General features: G+C 36.6%; 4 protein-coding genes across 4 annotated transcripts in view; 2 read left to right on the forward strand and 2 right to left on the reverse strand.

Moving 5' to 3' along the window:
• Nucleotides 1-3,249, reverse strand: part of LOC144450208 (histamine N-methyltransferase-like) — a 9,252-nt gene extending 6,003 nt beyond the window's left edge. Inside the window, exons 1-2 of the mRNA XM_078140796.1 lie at nt 3,177-3,249; nt 215-440 (exon numbers count right to left, since the gene is read on the reverse strand). Coding sequence (XP_077996922.1) covers nt 215-434 — 220 coding nt within the window. The 5' untranslated portion in view covers nt 435-440; nt 3,177-3,249. The remainder of the gene's footprint in view (nt 1-214; nt 441-3,176) is intronic.
• Nucleotides 3,250-7,697: 4,448 nt separating this feature from the next.
• Nucleotides 7,698-10,177, reverse strand: LOC144450338 (transmembrane protein 267-like). Its single transcript, XM_078140936.1, has 3 exons — nt 10,146-10,177; nt 8,467-8,851; nt 7,698-8,043 (listed from the first exon to the last, which is right to left on the reverse strand). The coding sequence occupies exons 2-3, from the start codon at nt 8,737-8,739 to the stop codon at nt 7,717-7,719; spliced, it is 600 nt and encodes a 199-aa protein (XP_077997062.1). The 5' UTR covers nt 8,740-8,851; nt 10,146-10,177; the 3' UTR covers nt 7,698-7,716.
• Nucleotides 10,178-12,390: 2,213 nt separating this feature from the next.
• LOC144450085 (uncharacterized) lies at nt 12,391-17,371 on the forward strand. Its single transcript, XM_078140652.1, has 5 exons — nt 12,391-12,834; nt 13,974-14,118; nt 14,721-14,972; nt 15,922-17,269; nt 17,358-17,371. The coding sequence occupies exons 1-5, from the start codon at nt 12,536-12,538 to the stop codon at nt 17,369-17,371; spliced, it is 2,058 nt and encodes a 685-aa protein (XP_077996778.1). The 5' UTR covers nt 12,391-12,535.
• Nucleotides 17,372-17,496: 125 nt separating this feature from the next.
• Nucleotides 17,497-22,820, forward strand: LOC144450342 (uncharacterized). The gene is made up of 7 exons (XM_078140939.1): nt 17,497-17,517; nt 18,256-18,334; nt 18,666-18,802; nt 19,920-20,181; nt 20,895-21,008; nt 21,943-22,043; nt 22,624-22,820. Exons 1-7 carry the CDS (start codon nt 17,500-17,502, stop codon nt 22,816-22,818), a joined length of 906 nt encoding a protein of 301 aa, XP_077997065.1. The 5' UTR covers nt 17,497-17,499; the 3' UTR covers nt 22,819-22,820.
• Nucleotides 22,821-24,355: the final 1,535 nt, after the last annotated feature.

Below are 24,355 nucleotides of genomic sequence, written 5' to 3' on the forward strand. Positions count from 1 at the left end.
CACACACACGATACATTTGGCAAGACAACAGACTACATTAGTGTCAACTGAACTACTTCCATGGTCCTCATAAGAATTGTTTGTAATTATTTTATAGTTTGTATAATGTTATATTTTGTGAAATAAAATTCAACTAATTTCAAGATTAGCAATTCATAGATATGTGTGTAGGTGTGTCAGATTTTGTATGTTGGTGTATTAAATTCTTACTCACCTGACCCGCTGCCAATGCCCAATACGTTTACATGGGAACGATGTGTACTAGTGTGTACTCTCTTTGTAATACTTGGTACAGCCTTCTTAATCCAATTCATAATGACAAGCCGTTCATCTGACTGCCGTATAAATTCTCGTAAGACATCAATTTCACGTTCTTGGTTGTAATAAAGACTGGTAAGTTGACCCATCGTTGGCGATACACGCGTCTCCGACATTCTCCTCTGTGCAGTAGAAAACAGTACATCTTTCAACTAACGAGAGTCATAGAGTGTGTGTATTTAAAGCATGAATGAGTGACGTCACAATACATTTGGTTTTGTATGAAGCCGTCCGTGCATGTCACCTTAGGTAGCATGAACAAAAATATTGAGGTCACTGGAGACAACATACCTTCGATATCTTAGCTTTGTACGTGCTGTTTTTTCGTGAATTAGGAAATAGTAAAGTGTGGTTTTGATAAATGAAATATGTTTTAGAGATAAATATGTATTATCAGCTGATTTTATTTTAATCGTCAGGCAGGTAAACATTAATAAATAAGAACAAATACACGAATTAGCAACGACTAATTTGCATAGTTCGGCCTTTACAGTCAAATTTACAATGGACATATATTTGTGTATCTTTGTGAAGGATGTGCGGTGCGCGTATTGTGTGTCATCGAAGGGGAAAGGTATTCGTAGTACGGTAAATCGTTCGTGTGTGTCCGACAAAAGGGGACCTGGGGTTCGTTGTGTATCCGGTTGTCCGTTCAATCACCTGTTCAACTCATGGCTTGATACCATTATATCACAAACTGCAAACTTTAGCCCACTGTAACAGTCGCTTTAAAACTAATTCGACTTATTCGAATTTGGGAATGGATGGGCCTCCAGTTTGATTTATTTAAAACTTTGAACCCATTAACTCGGCCTTGACACGCCTGCCATGTTTTGTCATATATAATGTCCATTGTTACAGACAGACTACATTTTACTAAAGGCATTGAATAAAGAAGTTGCATTGTGTTTTGAAATCTGGTAAGGAGATTGTTCATCAAACTAAAATATTTTTTTTTTTCCAAAACAAGTTATTGAGTTGAACTGGTACTAAACTTACATACAAGTCAAGTATTTTCTTAAAAAGTCAACATTACGAGTCTGATACAGTGTAGCAAGTTTGCGAGAAATTATTCAAATGACCCTGCAAAAGTACTGCTTCTGAAACAGAGGGTAAAATATTAGATATCACTTGATTGATAATTTCGACTACCTTAAAACCGTTGATGTGTAAGGGGCTCCACTGACCCATTTCGAGCTTTAATTATATAATGACGTCATGATGTAGGTTACCTATTGTTGAGTACATATTTCATCTTGTAACCATTAGTAACAGTGTTTATCCAAAACAAGATGAATCATACTTGTCGACGATGTAAACAAACTTCATGAATCCAAGTAAACAAACGTATATGAGATCTTAAGACTATCAGTGCATATTACTTGATACATGTGTGTATACCAGTTTGAGTTTCAAAACCAGTGTGTCCATAACTCAGTATGGATGCCAATAGGTGTAATTGGTAACGATACTGTATAGGAACTAGACTATCTATTACTTGCTTGGCATTCAAGCAAGTGTTGAAACCAGTGTGTAAACACAATTGTGGCCTATGCATACAAAGACACACATTGACAGTATACATGGTCATTCTGCATATGAACAATGTACCCGACATCTGAACTTCATTTCTTCAATCAAATATATGTCATGTTAACTTTTGACTTGCTCGTCGGATCACTTGTATTCTCTAGAGTTTAATAAACTATAAATGACTATAAATGAAGGATTTACTATCTAACACGATGTTCATGACACAATAAGAATACATGGGTAATCCATTGCTAAACTACTAGGTGTCACACACAACAGCTGTTTGAACGGAGAGTCGGTTTACTTTCTGTTCTGATTTGTGTATATAAGGAGCTGAATAAACGCCATACACGGGTCAAATCAGGGTCAATTTATACAGATACCGCAAATTTGTGGGTGTACTGTCGATTTGTATAAACGCCAAACATGAGTAAGATCTTTGTCAGTTTGTATAAAGACATTAATATCACACACATGTCAGATAAGTATTTAAAAAAAAAACCCACAGAACCACCTGTTAGATTCTTAATACAATAATCTAAATATTTGTATTAACTGCAACGTGTACGAATCACAGCATTACATTAACTGACATGTGATATCGCTATAGACAAAACACTATAGACAAAATAGAGATAGAATGTACTACACGCACACAGTCAAGTTATCAACGACATTAAATTGTGGTTCAAACGTTGCGCTTCACAATAAATGACACTCTTATATATACAATATCAAACTGATCACGGTGTTTAGTCGTCGTTCAAAGTATTTAGTAGAACAAAATACATACTTGTGCAAGACTAGGATAATAGAAAAGATGCCGTTCAATTGACAAGCAAGTTGCACTCTGCAGAAAAATAAATACTTCATAGCTTGACAGCTTTCACTCAGCTAAAAAAAGCTACATGATGTGTGTGTGTCTGTGTCTGTCTGCATCTTTGTGCATGCATGCGTGCGTGCGTACGTGCGCGTGTGTGTGCTTGTGTGCGTGCGCGCGTGTGTGCGTGTCTGTGTATGTATATGTATGTATGTATGTATGTATGTATGTATGTATGTATGTATGCATGTATGTATGTATGTATGCACGTATGCACGTATGCACGTATGTATGTATGTGTGTATGTGTGTGTGTGTGTGCGTGCGTGTGTGTGTGTGTGTGTGTGTGTGTGTGTGTGTGTGTGTGTGTGTGTGTGTGTGTGTGTGTGTGTGTGTGTGTGCTACATGCTGTAAAGTAAATGCCTATACCTGTCTAACGTTACCACTTTGGTGACTTTACTAGGTGTACGCAAAAGTCACTGAGACTACAAAATAAGACGACTTACCCGATGTACAGCTCTACCTGCAGTGACTACTAAACACAGAACTACCTGCAATGAATAATGGACGTAAAGACTTCTAGACGCCGACTAGCACAACGTTGCGACTGCGTGATTCTACTGACATGCTTTAGTGATCAGAAGAGCTTTTAAAGTCACAACGCGGATTTTGGTGATATATTGCTTGTTTGTAAACGCTCACTAATGACAACCCCATGGTCTATTTTTAGACACTGTGGGAATGTAAACCATATGAAACTATTTGGGAACAAGCATTTCAGCCTGGTCGTTAACACACTGTTCATTCAACTGAGTTGAATATATTCAAAACACTCCCTTAGTATCATCACTTACATGTAGCTACTTTAGCGTCCGGTCAACTTCTTGTGACGTCACGCTTTGTGTTTTTCTACTCTACCGTTACAGCAAAAAAACTCGTTCACACTGATACACATTAGGTGCTTTTGTATGTCGTCTGCAAAGTTGAACAATAACAAACAATAACGCCAAAACAATTTACATCAATCACATTTATAGAAAAATTGGACCGAAAGTACAGGCAGTATATATGTTGGTAAAACAGGTCCACATTAGTGACGTCACACTCGCGACTTTGTCCACTGAATTTGTTTTTTGACCCTTGTCGAATAAATAAAAGTGGGTCTGAATATCATGGTGATTAACCCTACAAATGAAAGTCGCACGCTTGTTCGTTGTCATGTAACATGACATTTACAGCTAAAATGATGTAGGCTTGGTGTTTCGATCATGTAACATGACATTTACAGCTGAAATGATGTAAGCTTGATGTTGATGTCATTCTGACTGGGTATCTGTCTGTCTATTAATTTTAAACGTGGCCCTCTTTCTCGGTACCTTTACTTATTTCACTGTCTCACCCTGTGTCTGTCTGTGTCTGTGTCTGTGTCTGTCTGTCTGTCTGTCTGTCCGGTCCCCCCCCCTCTCTCTCTCTCTCTCTCTCTCTCTCTCTCTCTCTCTCTCTCTCTCTCTCTCTCTCTCTCTCTCTCTCTCTCTCTCTCGTGTGGTCACACCAGTTTAAATATTAACATTCCTTGCCAAATCAAGTATGTCCAGCTTACTACCACCTATATTCCATCAGCTATCTGTCGTCAATAGATCAGTATTACTTGGTTACCAACGCAACAATAGGCAGGCCAGAAGTCATAATGAGAGTACTCGTATGCCCTCAAGGTAAATATCTCAAATAAATAGACAACTATTTGGTGAATTTATACTGTACACATAAAGGGTAATTTCCCAAACAGATCTGATATCACGTGATGGTCTGTTCCGATTTTGATTTCCAACAATGTCGTTTGGTTAGAAAATGGCATTTTGGGTTGAAGTTGAGTAGACAGAAGTATGTACCATCAACATGAATATTTGATTTTTAATCAGCAATTTTTTTTAATTGTTCATTAGATCATGGATCTATTATCAATAATAGATCCATGCTTAGACACACACACACACGCGCGCGCGCGCACACACACACACACACACACACACACACACGCACGCACACACACTTCATTATGCAGTCCATTTGTTATTTATTAACGATTGTTTTGTTGTTCCTTTGTTTTGATGTTCCATTGTTTTGTTGACCCATTTCTCCTTACCACACATAGGCAAGTCAAAGATGGTGCTCACTTCCGGAACAACAAAATAACAAACAAACAAACAAACAAACATACAAACGACATAAAATGGAGGAAACAGGGGTAAATATAATTATATCTTCCACAGCATGCATTCCTTGGTCTCATTACTCTTTTGAAGTGATGTGTCTCTACTCAACACAAGAGGAAGGGAGCAATACAAATTAAATGTAGAACATTCATTTAATGATAATAATAATGATAATAATAATCATAATCATAATCATAATCATAATCATAATAATCTTTATTTCTTATAAAGCACATTACATTAAAATAATCACAATGCGCTGTACAACTGATTGGTAAAAACAAAAAACAGAAAAGACAACAAAAATATATTATTGGAAAAAAACCTGTTAAAAATGTTCTGATATTAGAAACATCCCAGTAAGAAGGTTTACGTGCAAAAAGGCAAAATATGTCAAATGACTAGTCATAAAATGACTTAAAAAGGTAAGTTTTCAAACTACTTTTATCACCACATATTCACCATATCTGATTTTATCAAATAAAGTATCTCTGTATAAACCCATAACTCTAAAATCTCATGTCTCTTTATGACACTGTCCAAAACGTACCAACGGGCATAAAGCCCATTTACAGGCACCTTTAGAAACAAATAAGGAAAAACAAGCACTAAAAAGATAAAAACAAGGGGTAGCAATAACAGAAAGAAGTGACATGACATAAAAGGTAAACACAGAAATAAAAACAACAAAACAGGTAAAATTATTAAAAACACGCAGCCTGAAGCACACACCGAAAGGTGGAAACAGGACTAAATAAATCTATGTTTGGATTTGCTTTAAAAACGTCATTACAAGTGGTTAAACATCTTAAAATTGGGGAATATTTTCTCAGATTTACTCTTGAGGCACTGATGCGAAAGATATGGTTATTACGTAGCTGTCTGCTCTGTACATTAAAACAAACCTTGTACAAAATGGATGAACAATTATAGTATGAATTGACCAGTTTGTAAACATATATGCTTCAACACGCTTCATATTTCGTTGCATCACCAGAAATTTGTGCTCAGCCTCCTAAGAATTTACAAAAACGTGACGTCTATCATGATTTACATAATAAACAGAAATTGTTGACTTAAAGAGGCCATAAAAATGAATGGGTATTTATTTTCGATTTTTAATTTATAACACAATTTTATCATGACTTCCTACTTGAAAAATTAATGTAAAATAACATAAACCTAGTCTGTGTTTGTAACTCAATAAATTGCAAAAGATTAATAAAATGTGTACAATGTTTGTTGTTGTATGTAAAATAACAAACTTTTTACACATATTTTATCTTTTTGCTATGTAATGAGTTACAAACATGTTGTTTTACATTGATTTTTTCAAGTAGGAAGCCATGATAAAATTATTTCATAAATTAAAAATCCAAAATAAATACCCAATCATCATATGACCACTTTAATCAAAATAATTATATATCAAAATAATCAATATATTATTAATTCAATAACGTAAAAAATGAAATATTAAATATTGCATAGTTTAGTCAAATACTTTCACCTTAATATTTATATTCAGCAATTATCAATAATTTTTAAAATCTTCAATTAAAAGAATCACATATTAATTTATCTTATTAAAAACTTTCATCAAAATACTTTTATTTAATTATCAACATAAATAACAATAAAACTTAGGTCGTCTTTATAAAGTATTGCACTTATAGTTAGTTAAATTTTGGACCCAATTTAGGGAGACAGTGGCTGGGTTAAGTTTATATGCTAATTTTATTATCAGATAGTGAGGAGAGAAATTGACTAGTGAATGTCATTAGATTACATTAGATGAAGTCAGATAGTGAAGAGAGAAATATTGACTAATGAATGTCATTTGGTTACAGTAGGTGAAGTCAGATAGTGAAGAGAGAAATTGACTAGTGAATTACATTAGGTGAAGTCAGATAGTGAGGAGAAAAATTGACTAGTGAATTACATTAGGTGAAGTCAGATAGTGAAGAGAAAAATTGACTAGTGAATGTCATTAGATTACATTAGGTAAAGTCAGATAGTGAAGAGAGAAATTGACTAGTGAATGTCATTAGATTACATTTGGTAAAGTCAGATAGTGAAGAGAGAAATTGACTAGTGAATGTCATTAGTTTACATTAGGTGAAGTCATATAATTAAAAGTAAAATTGACTAATACAAGTTATTAGATTACATTGGGTATTATGAAGAGAAAAAAATGACTAATGAATGTCATTTTATTATATTTATCTTATATTATTATTTAATTATTGATAGAAGTTAACGTAACACATGTACCTCCACAACTGTTACTTTGCAGCAGTAATATGTGTGTGTACTCTAAAAGCACTTTAGATTTGTTATCATTTGAGTGTGGTACACATACAGTGCAGCTCACATAGAACATCACCTGAGTGCGTGCATCACAAAAGGATCATTCTTGCACAATTGGGGTGCTAACTATGCATTGTTGCACTGTTGTTGTTGTTGTTTCACCATCAAAGCATCTGCATCGAACAATGCTTGCATCTCTGACACAAAATAAACAGCACTTTATGTATACATGCTTTGCGACTTAGTAATAATCATGTACTCTGCTATCTAGATGCCAATAGATGCAATGTTTATAATGAGATGTTGATGCATTGTTAACTTGATGCACTGTTAATGAGATGCTCTGTGGACACTTCAAAGGTGCAAATTGAATGCTGTTTACATACACTAATCCCCAAGAGCACTGTTCATGAACTTTGCTTGCATGATGCTTTAAAGATGCAAGCATAGTTCATGCACATTATGCGAGATCTGTACTGTAGAAATACGTCTTGGACCCTGTAACACTAAGTCATTAGATCAGCTACAATTGTTCTATTGATGTCATCATTCTAAACTTTCTACTATTGGTTACTTGTAGTGTCACCATGGTAACAACTGGTGACATCATGGTTGCTATTAGATACAGCCAATAAGGTAAAGGGTCAGTGTTACCAAAGGGCCATAACCACAGTCCTCTACGGAAACCATCTCTGATGTGATGTGTTAGCCAAGCTACAGTGAATATCCATGGCAACGGTTTTAGATGTGGCATTGGTCGTAATACGTTGGCTAATTTGAGAAGAACCGCTATAACAGGAATCAAAGTTGTGCAATGGAATAGTGGTCTTGAATCCAGGGATAGGGCAGCCTACAGATAAAATAACGGAGGCATATTTAGAATCATTGAAGAAGAATAGCAAAAGATTCTGTCCATCCACACATTCAATCATCAATCTGTCTGTCTAAATGTCTATCCATCCATACATTCATCGTTCCATCCATCCATCCATCCATCCATCCATCCACCTATCCACCCATGTAATTACCTACATACATCCATCTATCTGTCCAACCATCATCTAACAATATACCTACCTACCTACCAATCACCCATCCACCCACCCACCCACCCCAGGGGTGCTTGCTCAGACACCCCTCCACTGCAGTGGTTGAAACCTAGGTGTATTGTTTAACAAGGACTTATAGGTGGAGTGCATTCTTGTATGGCTGAGTCTATTCTAGCGTGTGTGCGGTGGGGGGGGGGGGTGTATTTGAAAATGTGATATGTTACCTTGAGACTAAGTGATCCACTGGCAATAAAGTGATCAATGTCAAGTCCACATGACAATATACCACACAGTATGGCATGAAAGACGTCATCTGTCGTCCGTAGTTGTGTAGCTATACCCCAGCATAAAAATGCCAACAATCCATGGGCACTGTTGTCAATAAATACTCTCAGTACTGTATTCGATCGAATCCAAGATGTATGCAAGGATAAATCTGCTATGACACAAACACATCCCAATAGGGCACACCCTGTAGCTTGTTTCCATGCCAACATATCGGCTATTAAATCAAGTGTCTATAAATATGATTAGTTATAATATTTCAAATAAACTTCTATGCTTGATAGATTGTGGTAACCATGGTAACATACAGCAGACTTGGTATCACTGAAAATTAGAACATAAAAATTGGTTGAGTAATCAGTATAACTATTTGAAAGAGAGACACACAGACAGAGAGAAAAAGAAGGGACAGGCAGACATGTAGACACACCGATGGGTGGATGGACAGAGACAGACAGACACAGTCAGTCTGTCAGACAGACAGTCAGTCAGACAGACAGACAGACAGACAGACAGACAGACAGATAGACAGACATACAGTCAGTCAGACATACAGTCAGTCAGACAGACAGACAGACAGACAGACAGACACAGTCAGCCAGACAGACAGACAGATAGATAGACAGACAGTCAGACAGACAGACAGACAGACAGACAGTCAGTCAGTCAGACAGTCAGTCAGACAGACAGACAGACAGAGAGTCAGACAGACAGACAGACAGACAGACAGACAGACAGACAGACAGACAGACAGACAGACAGATAGGTATTTAGGTATGTTGGTATTTAATTGTTAAATATATCATCAACACATTAAAAACAGGCCATCATGTACATGGCATGTATATCTCTCATCAAAGATAGGTCAATGGCAAAACCAACTACTAAACTGGATATATACAGTAAGTTCTACTTCAAGATAGCTGAGGAGTAAGGGATGCACCAACACAGACTCGTGTCTGTCTCTCTGCTTTTGTCTATCAAATTGTCTCTCTGTCTACCTGCTTGCATACGGAGTAAGTCTTTTCTTCTTTGTATTGAGCAAAACGCGTGCACCGTCTGCTATCAGGACTATCCATAGCCAGTGCGGAAGATTTCTTCTCCACTGTCTATTGTCTACCTACCTCTCAGTCTGCCTGACACCTTGGCTTTGTTTATGTAACGTATAGTCCTTCTGTCTATTAAACTGTCTCTGTCGATCATCCACCTCCTCCCACCCACCCAAACACCAACCTTCCCTTCTCCCATCTCCCTTTGTCTCTCTGTCTCTGTCTGTCTGTCTGTCTCTCTCTCTCTCTGTCTGTCTCTGTCTCTCTCTCTCTGTCTGTCTCTGTCTCTCTCTCAGTCTGTCTGTCTCTGTCTCTCTCTCTCTCTGTCTCTCTGTCTGTCTGTCTCTGTCTCTCTGTCTCTCTCTCTCTGTCTCTCTGTCTCTCTCTCTCTCTCTCTCTCTCTCTCTCTCTCTCGCTCGCTCTCTCAGTTCGATCGCTCGTCGTACATGACAAAATCTTGTCAACACGAAACCAATGCTCACAAATTGTCTCATTTTTCATGAATCTGGACAGACAGACGTTGATGGTTCACCAGCATTACGGAAACCAATGTAAGATATTTCACTTACCAGTACAATTTCGTTTGTAGACCAGCACGCCACCTTGCCTGATCGATCGATCGAATGTAAACTTAGTATTCACGACATGTACTTCCGGGTTTGCAGGCGCACGCGTGGTGACCTTTGACTTCAAATGTTTTGAGCAAGAAATCTCAGACGCTAGATGAGAATAGCGTCACTAGTTGTCATGGGAAACCGACTGATTTTACACTGAAAGGTGAGTACCTGGGTCTGTAAAACTACATAGTCATACTCACATTGAATTTATAATATTGACATTATTAAATAATGATAAAAAAACGATGTTTTCAGGCTCACTGATAACGCAAATGACAAGGTTGGCTACTGAAGTTCAATCGAGGGTCAGTCTTAATTGTGGCAGACGTATGGAGAGGGAGGGGGGCTGGGGTATGGCCCCGGTTAGGACATTTTTGCCCGGCCCCATGTCGTTTCGCTCTAGTATCACGTACATTAGATCATGATGTACGTGCATGTAGCCCAGATTTCGCTACAGGGTTTACGGTACACCCATTTGCACATACCTAGTCTTGCTGGCATCATGGATGTATTAATTAGTGAGACTCTAATTAATACATCCATGCTGGCATACACCATGGATGTAATCTCACTAATACATCCATGCATGCACTGAGCCATAGGGGGGTGTAATATTTCATAGATTGTTGTTTTCCAGGTCCACAGACTAAATAAAACAACCTTTTGACTATATATTCCTACCTGTAAGGAAAAAAACATTTCTAATAGTATAAAGATTGATACATCAGGATTCGTATGATATTTTCCTAAGAAAACGGCAATCCAGGGCGGCAATCTAAGCAATAATATGTGCCCCTTTGGAAACGTGTGCACCTTCTGCAACAGGGAAGGGCACGTGCAAGCGCAGGTCTAGCACTTAGTCATACCATACTCAATTATCCCCACCAAGTCATGTGACCAAATCATGTGACCAATTCAGGTGGGTTATATAATGGTAATTCACACATATTTATAGCTATGAGCTATCCAATACAGTAAAGTAGAAAAATTATATTTACTATCCGAGTATTGCAGGTATGGTGCAAGGGACTATATACAATCTATATATCCACAGCTACCTTTCAAACTTTAAAGAGTGGTCTTGTCTTCAATAATAATGTTAGTTTTTATGTAGTACTTTCTCACTCTGTGCTCAAAGCACTTTACAATTATGACCCCATGCCAGGTATTGATCTATATCGGCACAACAGCCCGTTATACTTCCTCAACTCCCTGGGGAGCATACAATCAGCAGCCTTTAGAAGTGCATAGTATTAAAGCATTCACATTGCAACCTACATCCTACCTGGTCCCCATTTATACAGCAGGGTTGACTGAGGCACAGTCATGGTTCAAATCTTACCCAAGGACTGTAGACACTCAGAAACAAATGGCAGTGGTGGGGCTCGAACCTGCAGCCTGTCAATTCCCAGCCTGCTACTCTAGCCATTCGCCCATCATGACTCCATGTAACATACTGTTTTAGAATTTTTATTTATTCTAATATTTTGGCTTCATTATTCTTTTATCCTCAGGATTGACTGTAGTGAGAATTTTCTGCTAAGTTGTTGCTGAATCAGTCATAAACAGAACTACTTGTACAATACAATGTCTGAAGTGAAATGGAAACTGTACATGACATGAGGAGTGGAAAATGTAGATAACATTGTGGATTCAAAGCTGTCTGGATTATCACATAAAAACTGTCCGGAAACTATACATAACTTTTTGAAGTCATTAGAAACATCAAGAGTTTTGACGACCAGAGACTTAAAGTCCAGGTTTTGAATCCCAGGTTCTCAAATTAGTGTTACCTTATCAGTGGAGACTTAAAGGCCAGTGTTTCAATCCAAGGTTCTCACATTAGTGTTATCTTATCAGTTAAAGGCGAGGGTTTCAATCCCAGGTTCTTACATTAGTGTTCTCTTATCAGTTAAAGGTGAGGGTTTCAATACCAGGTTCTTGCATTAGTGTTATCTTATCAGTTAAAGGCCAGGGTTTCAATCCCAGGTTCTCACATTAGTATTATCTTATTAGTTAAAGGTGTGGGTTTCAATCCCAGGTTCTCACATTAGTGTTATCTTATCAGTTAAAGGCGAGGGTTTCAATACCAGGTTCTTGCATTAGTGTTATCTTATCAGTTAAAGGCCAGGGTTTCAATCCCAGGTTCTCACATTAGTATTATCTTATCATTAAAAAGCCAGGGTTTCAATCCCAGGTTCTCACATTAGTGTTATCTTATCAGTGGAGCCATTTCTTTACATAGGATTCTTCTTTTCTTCTGGACCAGTTTTTCTACAGCTCTGACAGACAACTGTTTACACCCCTAAATTTGAATCCCATTGTCTAACCAGGCCTTTAAGATGAGGCTGGTTCATTCGTTACAATTCTTGGCCAAGACAGTCATAACACAAACTCTAGTTGATCACACAGACACTATTCAAGAATACAGAGACAAAGCACTGTACATCATTCGTCAACTAAACACCAATCAGTTCACAGCCGTCAGCGGATTTATTCTACAAAATTTTGTCGAGAAGTATCCCAAGTTTTTAACGGATGAGTTACTATATGTGCTAGCGCCCCCACACATCAAGACTTTGCAGTTGGCTGGATTGACTGTGGGTAAAGATATTGAAAACATGGGCAGACTCTTCAGAAAGTAAGTAACCAATAGCAGCCTTGTTTACTTAATGTTTTGGTTGTAATCACCTTATCCAATCATCAGGCTTGTACTGGATTTACTTCATGTTTTCATGAAAAAGTGAATTGAGGTCAGTGTTTATACAGTGGAGTGGAATAAAGACCTTACTTGTCTGTTTTATTTCAATTTTTATTTTCATTGTAGTACAGACAAACTAAGCTGTATGTCTTCAGCCAGAATTGGTAAAGCAGTGCTTGAAATACAAATGCAACAGCTAAATCATTCAAAATTGCCTTGTATTTACAGCCACTTTCAAGTTACCGTTCACTGATTCAATTTGATACAACCACACATAAACCAATGAGAAACTACACATAAACCAATGAGAAACTACACATAAACCAATGAGAAACTATACATAAACCAATGAGAAACTACACATACTATGCAGTCTTAAAACATGGCATAGTGCTAAAAATATAAATCGAAGAATACGCTATTTCACACTGCAAACAAGAACTTGAGATTACAGCGCCCTCACTCAAATTGGGGGTATCGTCACATCATAGTACCGTTTCTGAAGAGCTCTGTCCCTTGGTATTCTGTAGAAGTGTAAAAAATATGTTTTTCATGTTGTTCAGACATCAAGGAAAGCAGCAGTGCTCTGTGATTAACTGAGTAACCTATACTATTTATAATAATGCTGGTTCTTATATAGCCACACCGTGCTCAAAGCGCTTTACAATTATTACCCCTGGCTTGGATCAGAACGGCACAACAGCCCTTTAGTCTTCCTCAACTCCCCGGGGAGCATACAATCCATTGCGGCCATTTCAGCGCATAGGATTAAAGCCTTCACATTGCAACCTACATCCTACCAGGTCCCCAATTATACAGCTGGGTTGACTAAGGCAGTCGTGGTTCAAATCTTGCCCAAGGACTTTAGCCACTCAGAAACAAACAGCAGGCAGCGACAGGGCTCGAACCTGCAACCTGTAGATTCCAAGCTGGTCACGCTAACCATTCACCCATCATAACTCGACATATACCCCCAAGGTACACATAGACAGGAAGTAGAGCGCCATCATGGCAAATTTTGGAAAGGTCAATTACTCTGTATAGTTTCTTTAAAACTCCTCATGTTTCTTCATTTATAGATGTTGTAAAATCCAAACCTTAGAATTGGATGGATGTGAAGGGGTAATAAATTTAGATTTGTGTTACCTTATCTCTAAAACACTGACTCAGTTAACATCTGTTGCCATGGAGAGCTGTCCACCAATCACAGATGAACATGTACAGGTGAGTAGAATAAACAACAAACAAACATACATATATTTATATGTTTAAGATTCCATGTAACAATATTGTCTTCAGATATCAAATCATGTCAAACTTGTAAATAGTTCCTCATCACTTATTCATATTTTGATAGGGAAGTATTCTGGATGCCAGCATGGTTTCTAACTAAACCACATCTGGTCAAACTCCCTCAATCAGCACAAAAATTTATTCATCCAATCAGTGAACTCGAGCTGCTATAGTGATGTAAAAAGTGTATTAGTAGCATCCTGAGCTGACAAATACACCATATTTGGACATTACATAACTGACCCAATAAACACTAACTTTATGAAGGACTGTGTTATTGGTTAGAATTTTGTGATTGATTAACAAAGACATGATGTTAATGACTGTGTGGGTGGCTGTGGATGAATTTTAAATTGCATCTCATGCTTCTCGGGACTTCTACGAGATTAACAACTTTGACTATACTGTGAGTAAAGGTGTAAGTCGTAATGATACCGTATAGGAACTAGAATAATAGGAAAGTGATTCATTGACAGAAATTTACATTTAAGCTTTATTCCAAAAACAAATTTGAAATTTTTTTATTTTCACAGTTTCTTCTATTGTACTGTCCAACTCTTACTAATTTAAATATTTCATGGAATGAACTAATCACAGACCAAGTCTTTAACCTGGGGTCACTCAGTACCAGGTCATCACCACGGCGACAGAAGCATGAATCTCATAACATCAACTTAGCTAGTGTGGATGTGTCTGGATGTAAATCGTTGACTAGTAATTGTGTGAGATACCTGACAATGTTGTGTGGATCTAAGCTACATACATTAAATGTATCATGGACTCAGGTAAGCTATCCTCCCCCACACCTCCCTCTCTCTACTACTAGTACTCGTAACTGCATTAGAATTAGATACATAACCATGGACACAATTTAATATGCTAATTGCCCCCTTCCCCTCCCCCCCCACTCCCAGTTTGATATGTTAAAGTGTACATGCAAAGGGTGATACTTTTTTTCGTCAATATGTTTATTTTGCCACAAAAATAAAGGACATTGGGTTTTGTGACTGTATAGAATAGCTCTGACATGAGAAATTGCGTGAAAAATGAGCCACTCTAGGCTCAGCCACAGAGCACCTCAGGAAGTACTTTTCATTTGCATATGTATAGGACAGTATGTCTTTTATTGTGGTTACCCACTTCTAGTCTACATTGTAACACAGTATCTGTTTGTAAATTGATACAACTATTCTAAGTTATTTATCTACTGTAGTAAATCTCAATTGAAAGTACCCCCCCCCCTCTAGTCTACATTGATACAATGTCTGTTTTGTAGATGGATAGACATATTCTATGGTATTTATTAGTAAATCCCAATTGTAAGTACCCCCTCTAGTCTACATTGTAACATAGTATCTGTTTTGTGGATGGATACTAGTATCCTATGGTATTTATTAGAAAATTTCAATTGCAAACACCCCCTCTAGCCTAAATTGTTACATAGTATCTGTTTTGTAGATGGATACAAGTATCCTATGGTATTTATTAGAAAATCTCAATTGCAAACACCCCCCTCTAGTCTACATTGTAACACAGTATCTGTTTTGTAGATGGATACAAGTATTCTATGGTATTTATTAGTAAATCTCAATTGCAAACATCCTCCTCTAGTCTACATTGTAACATTGTATCTGTTTTGTAGATGGATACAAGTAACCTATGGTATTTATTAGAAAATCTCAATTGCAAACACCCCCCTCTAGTCTAAATTGTTACATAGTATCTGTTTTGTAGATGGATACAAGTATTCTATGGTATTTATCTGGATACAATTTGGCAACAGTTGTACAACTGGCAGTCTCGCAGGATGGACAAGTTCTCGATAGAAACAGGCAAGAAGAAAAACTTATCTCTGATCTCATCCAAAGTCAGAAAAATCTAGAAAAAAGAATTGAAAAAATGGACCAAAGTGATGATTCAGAAGATGAGATTCTGGAAGCTCCAAGAAATTTAACATGTGATGAAAAAGTAGAAGAAATGATAACAAAGGAAAATGCGAGTATCAAGGATGTCAATCAGCAACATGGCGGTGCTGACATTACTGAAGAAAAGGATGCTGCAAACAAACACACAAAGTCTGCCTTTGAGATTTCAGGTCAAAGTTCACACAGTAAAGGCCACTCTGGAGAAGAAATAGGACAAAAACTAACAAACTTTATTTCCCAAGATGCCATGAATGAGTACTTAGAAAAGAGTTGCCCAGCAACTGATGGTGTAACTATGGAAACAAACACCATACAAAGCGATCCATTGGAAAAGAAAGATTCTGTTTCTCCTGGTGTCACCATGACTACTACTGGTAACATAGGGTCAGAAGGTCACATCTTGGAATGTTTACCAGATGATAAAGAAATGTCTTCCGGTGTCACATCAACAGACAAATTAAGTACTAAAAACAGCCAACATATGTCAATGAAACATAAAGGTCTTGCCATGAAGTCAGATACAGACAATACAGACATTTTGAAAGCTGATAAAGTTGATCTCAACACAGATGATTCCTCAAAATCTAGTCTCAATAACCCATCAACTAGCAATGTTGTCATGACAACATTAAACCATGAAGACATTGATCTTGAAATGTCTGTAACGGAGGAAGTAAAAGCTAATGCAACAGGCACAAGAACTGGTGATGTCAAAGACAATACAACCAACACACAAACTGATGATGTCATATGTGACACAACAATCATACAAGCTGATGATGTCAGATTGGCAAAATTAGTTTCACAAAGTGATGATGTCACAAGAAGCAAAACAAACTCACATGCTGATGCTGCAAGATTGAAGACAATAGACACGCAATCTGATGATGTCATGGGCAGTAAAATGAACACGCAAAGTGATGATGTCACAGGAAGCAAAACAAACTCACAAGCTGATGCTGCAAGATTGAAGACAATAGACACGCAATCTGATGATGTCATAGGCAGTAAAATGAACACACAAACTGATGATGCAGTTGATAAAACAAACACATGTACAGATGCTAAAAGTGATGAAGATATACCCAAAAATGACGACACACATTCCATAGCAACCAACAATGATGGCCATTCTCTGGCAACCAACTCCAAGGAGAGTACAGACTCTTCCACTGAGACCACAGCTACACAGGCTGTAGAAAGAACTCAACTATTCCAACCGAATATGACATCCCTTGACATTAGTAACATTACATTAGAACATCCGATAACAGACAGTGCTCTCAGAGACTTTTTTACAGCTAACAAAAAAATGAGAAAGTTCAGCATTTCCTGGTCAAAGTTAAACAACTTTACACTGGAATTTATCACCAACAATGCACCAGAAATGAGAACTCTATCACTGGTAAGTATATATGTATGTGTACAGTATCCTAATACCTCATCAGTACCTGAAGCAACTGAAAGGGTGAATATCTGCACCAGCCCTGAGGCCCTGCCTTAACTCCATTGCAAAAACATAACAGATTTTTAAAGTGTTTGTTATCGTACATGTAAAGTAAAATAATCAACATTTTACATTTGTTAGCTTCTTGCAATTTATTGAGTTACATACACATTGTGCGATTGTCCCTTACAAACACAGACTTGGTCTATGTTGTTTCACATTAATTTTTCAAGTAGGAAGCCATGATAAAATTATTTTATAAATTTAATATCCAAAATAAATATCCAATCCTCATCCATATGACCACTTTAACTGTCTAGTACGTGCAGTGTTCTTCCCCACTATAGAGAAAGCATGGTACAAACACCATCTTTGCCATCTAGGCCGCCATGCTTGACATGTTTCTACTGTGCTTAAAAAGCGGTCTACCTTCCTTGAGCTTTATAGTAATCTTTGCATATCAAAATTATACTAATACTTTCACATGAAGAGAAATGGCTGATCCCGAATGTACATGTGTGTATGTGTTAAAATAAACATGTGTTCCAGTGTTGAAGACATGCATATACTAATCACTATTGCAAACCAGTATGCAAATTACCATGTTATTTATATGTAAATTAATATGCAAATTATCCATATATCCTGGGAGAACACTGCATGGATACGAATAATGTATTTGTGTTTTTTCTATAGGTTGACTGTGAGTCACTGTCCAGTGCTGGTATTGTGTGTCTAAGTAAATGCAGAAAACTGGAACAACTTGACCTTAAAGGTAGTTCATTTAAATTACACTGAAAGAGGAACACCACGCCATAAAGTCAAAACATTTTCTTAAACTATTGGTTCTGGAGAGTCAATTCTTGATTTTACATCACCTTAAGCATCATAAAATAACTCCTGAGAACGCATAGTTTATGAAAATGTCTAATTCCTGGAGTTGTGTTCCACTTTAAACCTTTCACCACCAATTCCTGCTATTGTGAGAACGCGCAAGAATTGCTAATGATTCATTTTACTGGATAGCCAAATAATACCATGTTCATATGTTGCATAAATTACCAGATGTTCTCTACATAATTAACATTATACGGTTTTTGCTACAGGTGTATCTTTCATCTCGGATGCTGGTTTGACTCCACTCTTAGCCAATAGCGACTCTGCTCTTACAAAGCTATGTCTTGCCGAAGCCAACATTACAGATGTTTCAATGCATAGGATTGGTAAATATTTTGGTCCTAAGGTAAGTCTATTACGCTTAATGTGATTGGTCAATATATGTTGGTCCTAGAGTAATGATGTTATGATAGATATAATTGGTCATATTTGGGTCAAATTAAAGAATAGGGATATTATAACATAGGGTTGTCTGTGGCCGAGCGGTTAAACTTACCACTGCTGTCGGGGTTCAAACCCATTCAGGGTTTGATTAAATTTACCATGCAGTAAGTAAAAAGAGAGTCATTCAGTTTAACTCTACCAAACAACGCAGGTTTTCCCCGGGTACTCCGGTTTCCTCCTGCATTAACATTGAACCCATGAGGGATGGCCCTCACTGGACTTCTTGGGAGATAAGTGTTTATATACTTAAAGAACTATCCAGTATAAATAAAGATTATTTATTGTATCATTCAGTATGATATAATATAATATAATATAATATAATGTAATGTAATGTAATATAATGTAATGTAATGTAATGTAATGTAATGTAATGTAACGTAACGTAAAGTAATATAATGTAATGTAATGTAATGTAATGTAATGTAATGTAATGTAATGTAATGTAACGTAACGTAACGTAATATAATGTAATGTAACGTAACGTAACGTAATATAATGTAATGTAATGTAATGTAATGTAATGTAACGTAACGTAACGTAACGTAATGTAATGTAATGTAACGTAACGTAACGTAACGTAATGTAATGTAATGTAATGTAATGTAATGTAACGTAACGTAACGTAACGTAATTGTAATGTAATGTAACGTAATGTAACGTAACGTAACGTAACGTAATATAATGTAATGTAATGTAATGTAATGTAATGTAATGTAATGTAATGTAACGTAACATAATGTAATGTAATATAATGTAATGTAATGTAATGTAATGTAATGTAGTCATATATAAAATATAATATAATGTAATATAACATGATAACATAATATAACATAACATCACATAAAATAATATAACATAACATCACATAATATAATATATCATAACGTAACAACATAATATAACATAACATCACATAATATAACATCACATAACATATAACATAACATACATAACATAACATAGCATATAACATAACATAATGTAATATAATATTTCATAATTTTTCTTAATAGATAAAAGATCTAGATATATCATGGTGTGAAGAAGTGACTGATAATGGAATCTCAGCCGTAGTTGAATCCTGTACATCACTAGAAAGTCTTAGTTTACGACAGTGTCCGGCGACGGATGACACATTGATGACAATGGCAGATAAATGTGTACATCTAAGTAACTTAAACCTATGTGGAGTAGAAGAATTATCAGATACAGCAGTAACTGTGATGGTGTCAAGATTTCATTATCTACAGAAAATTGATCTGAGTTGGAATGCAAGTAAGATTACCTATGGTTGTATAATTAGATATTATTCCCCAGCTAAATATTGGTAACAATTAGATGTTATTCCCAATATTTTTCTTCTTTCAGTCAAGGAAAATATGAGTGACCTAAGGGGCGTTTGTCACTGTTCAACTAGCGACTGTTAGTGACAACCCTTAGGTCATGAGTATTTTCCAGTGGAATGAAGAAAAATATTGGAGAATAACATAATTATACCAGTGCCAGTAATATCAAGGAAAAATAATTTTGACTCATATTTTGAACAGAGCAGAACTAGTGATGCAGATGCATGTTGTCGTGACATAGACATGCATTGTCATGATGTAGAATGACCAGAGTTTTGTTAGAGTTTCTTGTAAGGTCATGTAGGATTGTCCTGTTTCCTGTAGTAGTGTACTGTGTGGTATACCAGAAGATTCTCTGTCATGTAGGATTGTCCTGTCGATATGTACATGTAGCGTAGGGTGTTCTGTAATGGTGTACTGTTGGGTTGTCCCGGGAGAGTCTCAGTTTTTGTGGTGGGTTGTCCCTGAGGAGTGTTCTTTTTTATTTTACCTATCTGCTTATCCTGTAGGGCTGTACTGTAAGGTTGCCTGGTACATACAGTTGTCATGCATGGTTGTAGTGTACTGTATGGTTGTTTATGATATGTTATAAGAACATGTACTCTCTGTCATTTGATCTCAATGTTTTTTTTTCTTCTTCAGATTTGAGTAACACGTCGATCACAATGTTATTATCAGCATGTACATTACTAGAGACTGCGATACTGTGTGGATTAAAATCTATTACATCGAAACCATTCTTTCCGATCATTGCAGGTAAGTTTACCAATCACAGTCCAGAATATTTCAAGCGAGTTTATTGTGTAGAAAATACTGCACAAGATATGTTATGGTTTATTTTTAGTTAGTAATAATTAAATGCTTACCTGATTAGTGAGTTATCCTTCATTAAGCAGTTCAAAGCTGCTAATGAGTGCATGTGAATATTATTATTAATCATAATTTTAATAAATATTGCCATACATGTTTACTTTCTGACTCATTTGCATACTTGTTATTTGCATACATGCATGATACATTGTGGCTTTCTGCCTCATTTGCATACTTGTCATTTGCATACATGTATGATACATTGTGGCTTTCTGACTCATTTGCATACTTGTCATTTGCATACATGTATGACAAATTGTGACTTTCTGCCTCATTTGCATACTTTTAATTTGCATACATGTATGATACATTGTGACTTTCTGCCTCATTTGCATACTTTTAATTTGCATACAGGTATGATACATTGTGGCTTTTCTGCCTCATTTGCATACTTGTCATTTGCATACATGTATGATACATTGTGGCTTTCTGCCTCATTTGCATGGTCTTATAAGATACATTATAACCTTTGACTCATTTGGCAATGCTTATTTGTATGATACATTGTACACTTTATCACTCATTTGCATACTTGTGTAATACTTTGTAGCTTTTATGACTCATTTGCATATTTGTATGATACATTTTAACTCATTTTAATACATACCTGTATGTTACATTGAATTTGTAGCTTTTTTGACTCATTTGCATACCTGTATGATACATTGTACTCTTTGTCTCTCATTTGCATACCTGTATGATATATTGTAGCTTTTCTTACTTATTTGCATACTTGTCTGACAGATTATACACTAACTTATTTGCATACATATCATACATTGTTTCTCATATAATATTATTCATTTATAATATTTATTAGATTTACATAAATGGAGGCGATGCCAAGCTCTCCTTAAAGTGAAACTAAGAGAAAGGAAAGTACTGAAGGAAAGTGGCGACCCTCAACTTTCAAGTGATGAGGTAAGTAGAATGCCTGCCAAAATATTTCTAGGCAACATTTAGATGTATTGCTAGGCAATATGTAGATTTGTTGCTAGGTAATGAGTAGACCTGTTGTTAGGCAATGTACAGATGTGTTGCTAGGCAAGAAACATGTATTGCTAGGCAACATATAGATGTATTGCTATGCAGTGTGTAGATGTGTTGCCAGGCAACAAATACCGGTATATGTATTGCTTGGCAACAAATAGATGTATTGCTTGACAACATATAGATGCAATGTGTAGATGTGTTGCCAGACAACAAATAGATGTATTGCTAGGCAACATATAGATGTATTGCTATGTAGTGTGTAGACGTGTTGCCAGGCAACATAGATAATTATATTGATAATTATGTGTGAAGTAAACAAACAGTACAATATTGAAACTGTACTGTATGTATTCTGAATATTTGAAGCAGGGTGCAAAACATTAAAGCAGGGCGTCGGCCGTCAATACCAGGGCGCCGCGCCCTGCTAAAACCCCTTGTGGAGAACACTGATTCGGAAAGAATTGGTTTCTCTGTTATCTGACCATCTTATCGTATTGTCTTTAAATAGGAGTTTGAAGATCTATTTGTACCACATCGTTCTACGTGTTATGCAGCCTATCTGAAGTATATAGATTTAGAATACTGCAATCAAGTAAATGATGACGCCTTGGCTGAAGTTGTCGCTGTCTGTCGGGGTACTCTTTATGTACGGGATTACTATGGTCAACAGTTGGAACCAAAACTGTTAAAATTCAAAGTGTAATCAGACTCATGGCAGCTAATATTAGAGTTGATAACCATGATAACAGCTAGAACTGAAACTGTTAAAATTCAAAATGTTGTCTGCTCGCTACATCTAATATGAGAGTGAGGGTACATGATTACCATGACAACAGCTAGAACCGAAACTGTTAAAATTCAAAATGTAGTCAACTCCCTACATCTAACATGAGTACCCTCAGTACATGATTACCATGACAACAGTTAGAACCACACCTGTTCAAATTGAAGATGCAGACAATCGCTACATCTAGCATGAGAGTGAGGTATGTGATTACTAAGACAACAGTTAACCAAAACTATTAAAATTGAAAATGTAGTCAGCTCATTGCATCTAACATTAGAATGAAGGGTACATGATTACCATAACAACAGTTAGACCCCAAACTTAATATTCAAAATGAAGTCAACTCTCTGCATCTATGAATGAGAGTGAGGGCACATGATTACCATGACAACAGTTAGACTCAAAACTTAAAATTTTAAAGTGTAATCTGCTCACTATCTAATGTTAGAGTGAGGGTACATGATTACCATGACAACAGTTACAACCAACACTGTAGACTGTCGACAGTCTCTCGCGCCTTTTTTTCCTACGTTTTATCTAAACTCCGATCCGGCGCAACACTAGTCTAATCGCAAACTGATATCGAGGGCCGAAGGCCCGAGCCGGGCCTTCGGCCCTCGATATCGATTATACTAGTGACAGTAGTTGCGCCGGATCGGAGTTTAGATAAAACGTACGAAAAAAAGGCGCGAGCGACTGTCGACAGTCTACCAACACTGTTAAAATTCAATGTGTGACCAACTTATTCAATTTATTTCGGTTTGCCTATTAGTATTACTAAGAACTCTCTAACGGGGGTATGAATGTGTTTTTGTTCTGTTTTGTTTTGTTTTGTTTCTGACCAAGGCAACATTTAAATAAGTAATTGGATGTGTGATCCTTATCAAAGCTGACCAGTCATCCTCACTGAGTGACACAATAGCAGTATACACACATTCAGGTATTAAGAACACAGAGCAACGGATTAAAAAGCCACACTACTTTATTTAACCTCTACAATCTAAAATCAATAAAACAAAGGAATGCAAAAAAACTTCACTTAAATTAGTCTTGTGGTAGATCTCATGAGATTCTGCATGAGCCATTGTATCCATAGCAACCACAAGTGAGGGTGGTCAAGCTGAAAGTGTCAAACGCTTAGCAACACTTTTGTTCTCAACATCATTGCACATGGCCACAGCAAAAGCTTGACAACGATCACACGTTTGACAACCATTGTTGCTGAGCATATTTGTATAACTCGCGAGATCTGCAACGAGACGTAAAATCCCTTAATAGATTAGTAACTTCTAACATATCTTAATTCTTTGCACATGTGTGACTTGGCATTGGTTACATACTAGCACATCTAAAGGGGATAAGCAAATATTTTAAAAATTTAAAAAAACAAAATGTCAGTTAGGATATCTGAAAGAGTGTAGTAGCATTAGTCTTTCAAGGCTAATATTTAATA

The sequence above is a fragment of the Glandiceps talaboti genome, chromosome 19, assembly GCF_964340395.1.
Source record: "Glandiceps talaboti chromosome 19, keGlaTala1.1, whole genome shotgun sequence".
NCBI classification, from domain to species: domain Eukaryota; kingdom Metazoa; phylum Hemichordata; class Enteropneusta; family Spengelidae; genus Glandiceps; species Glandiceps talaboti.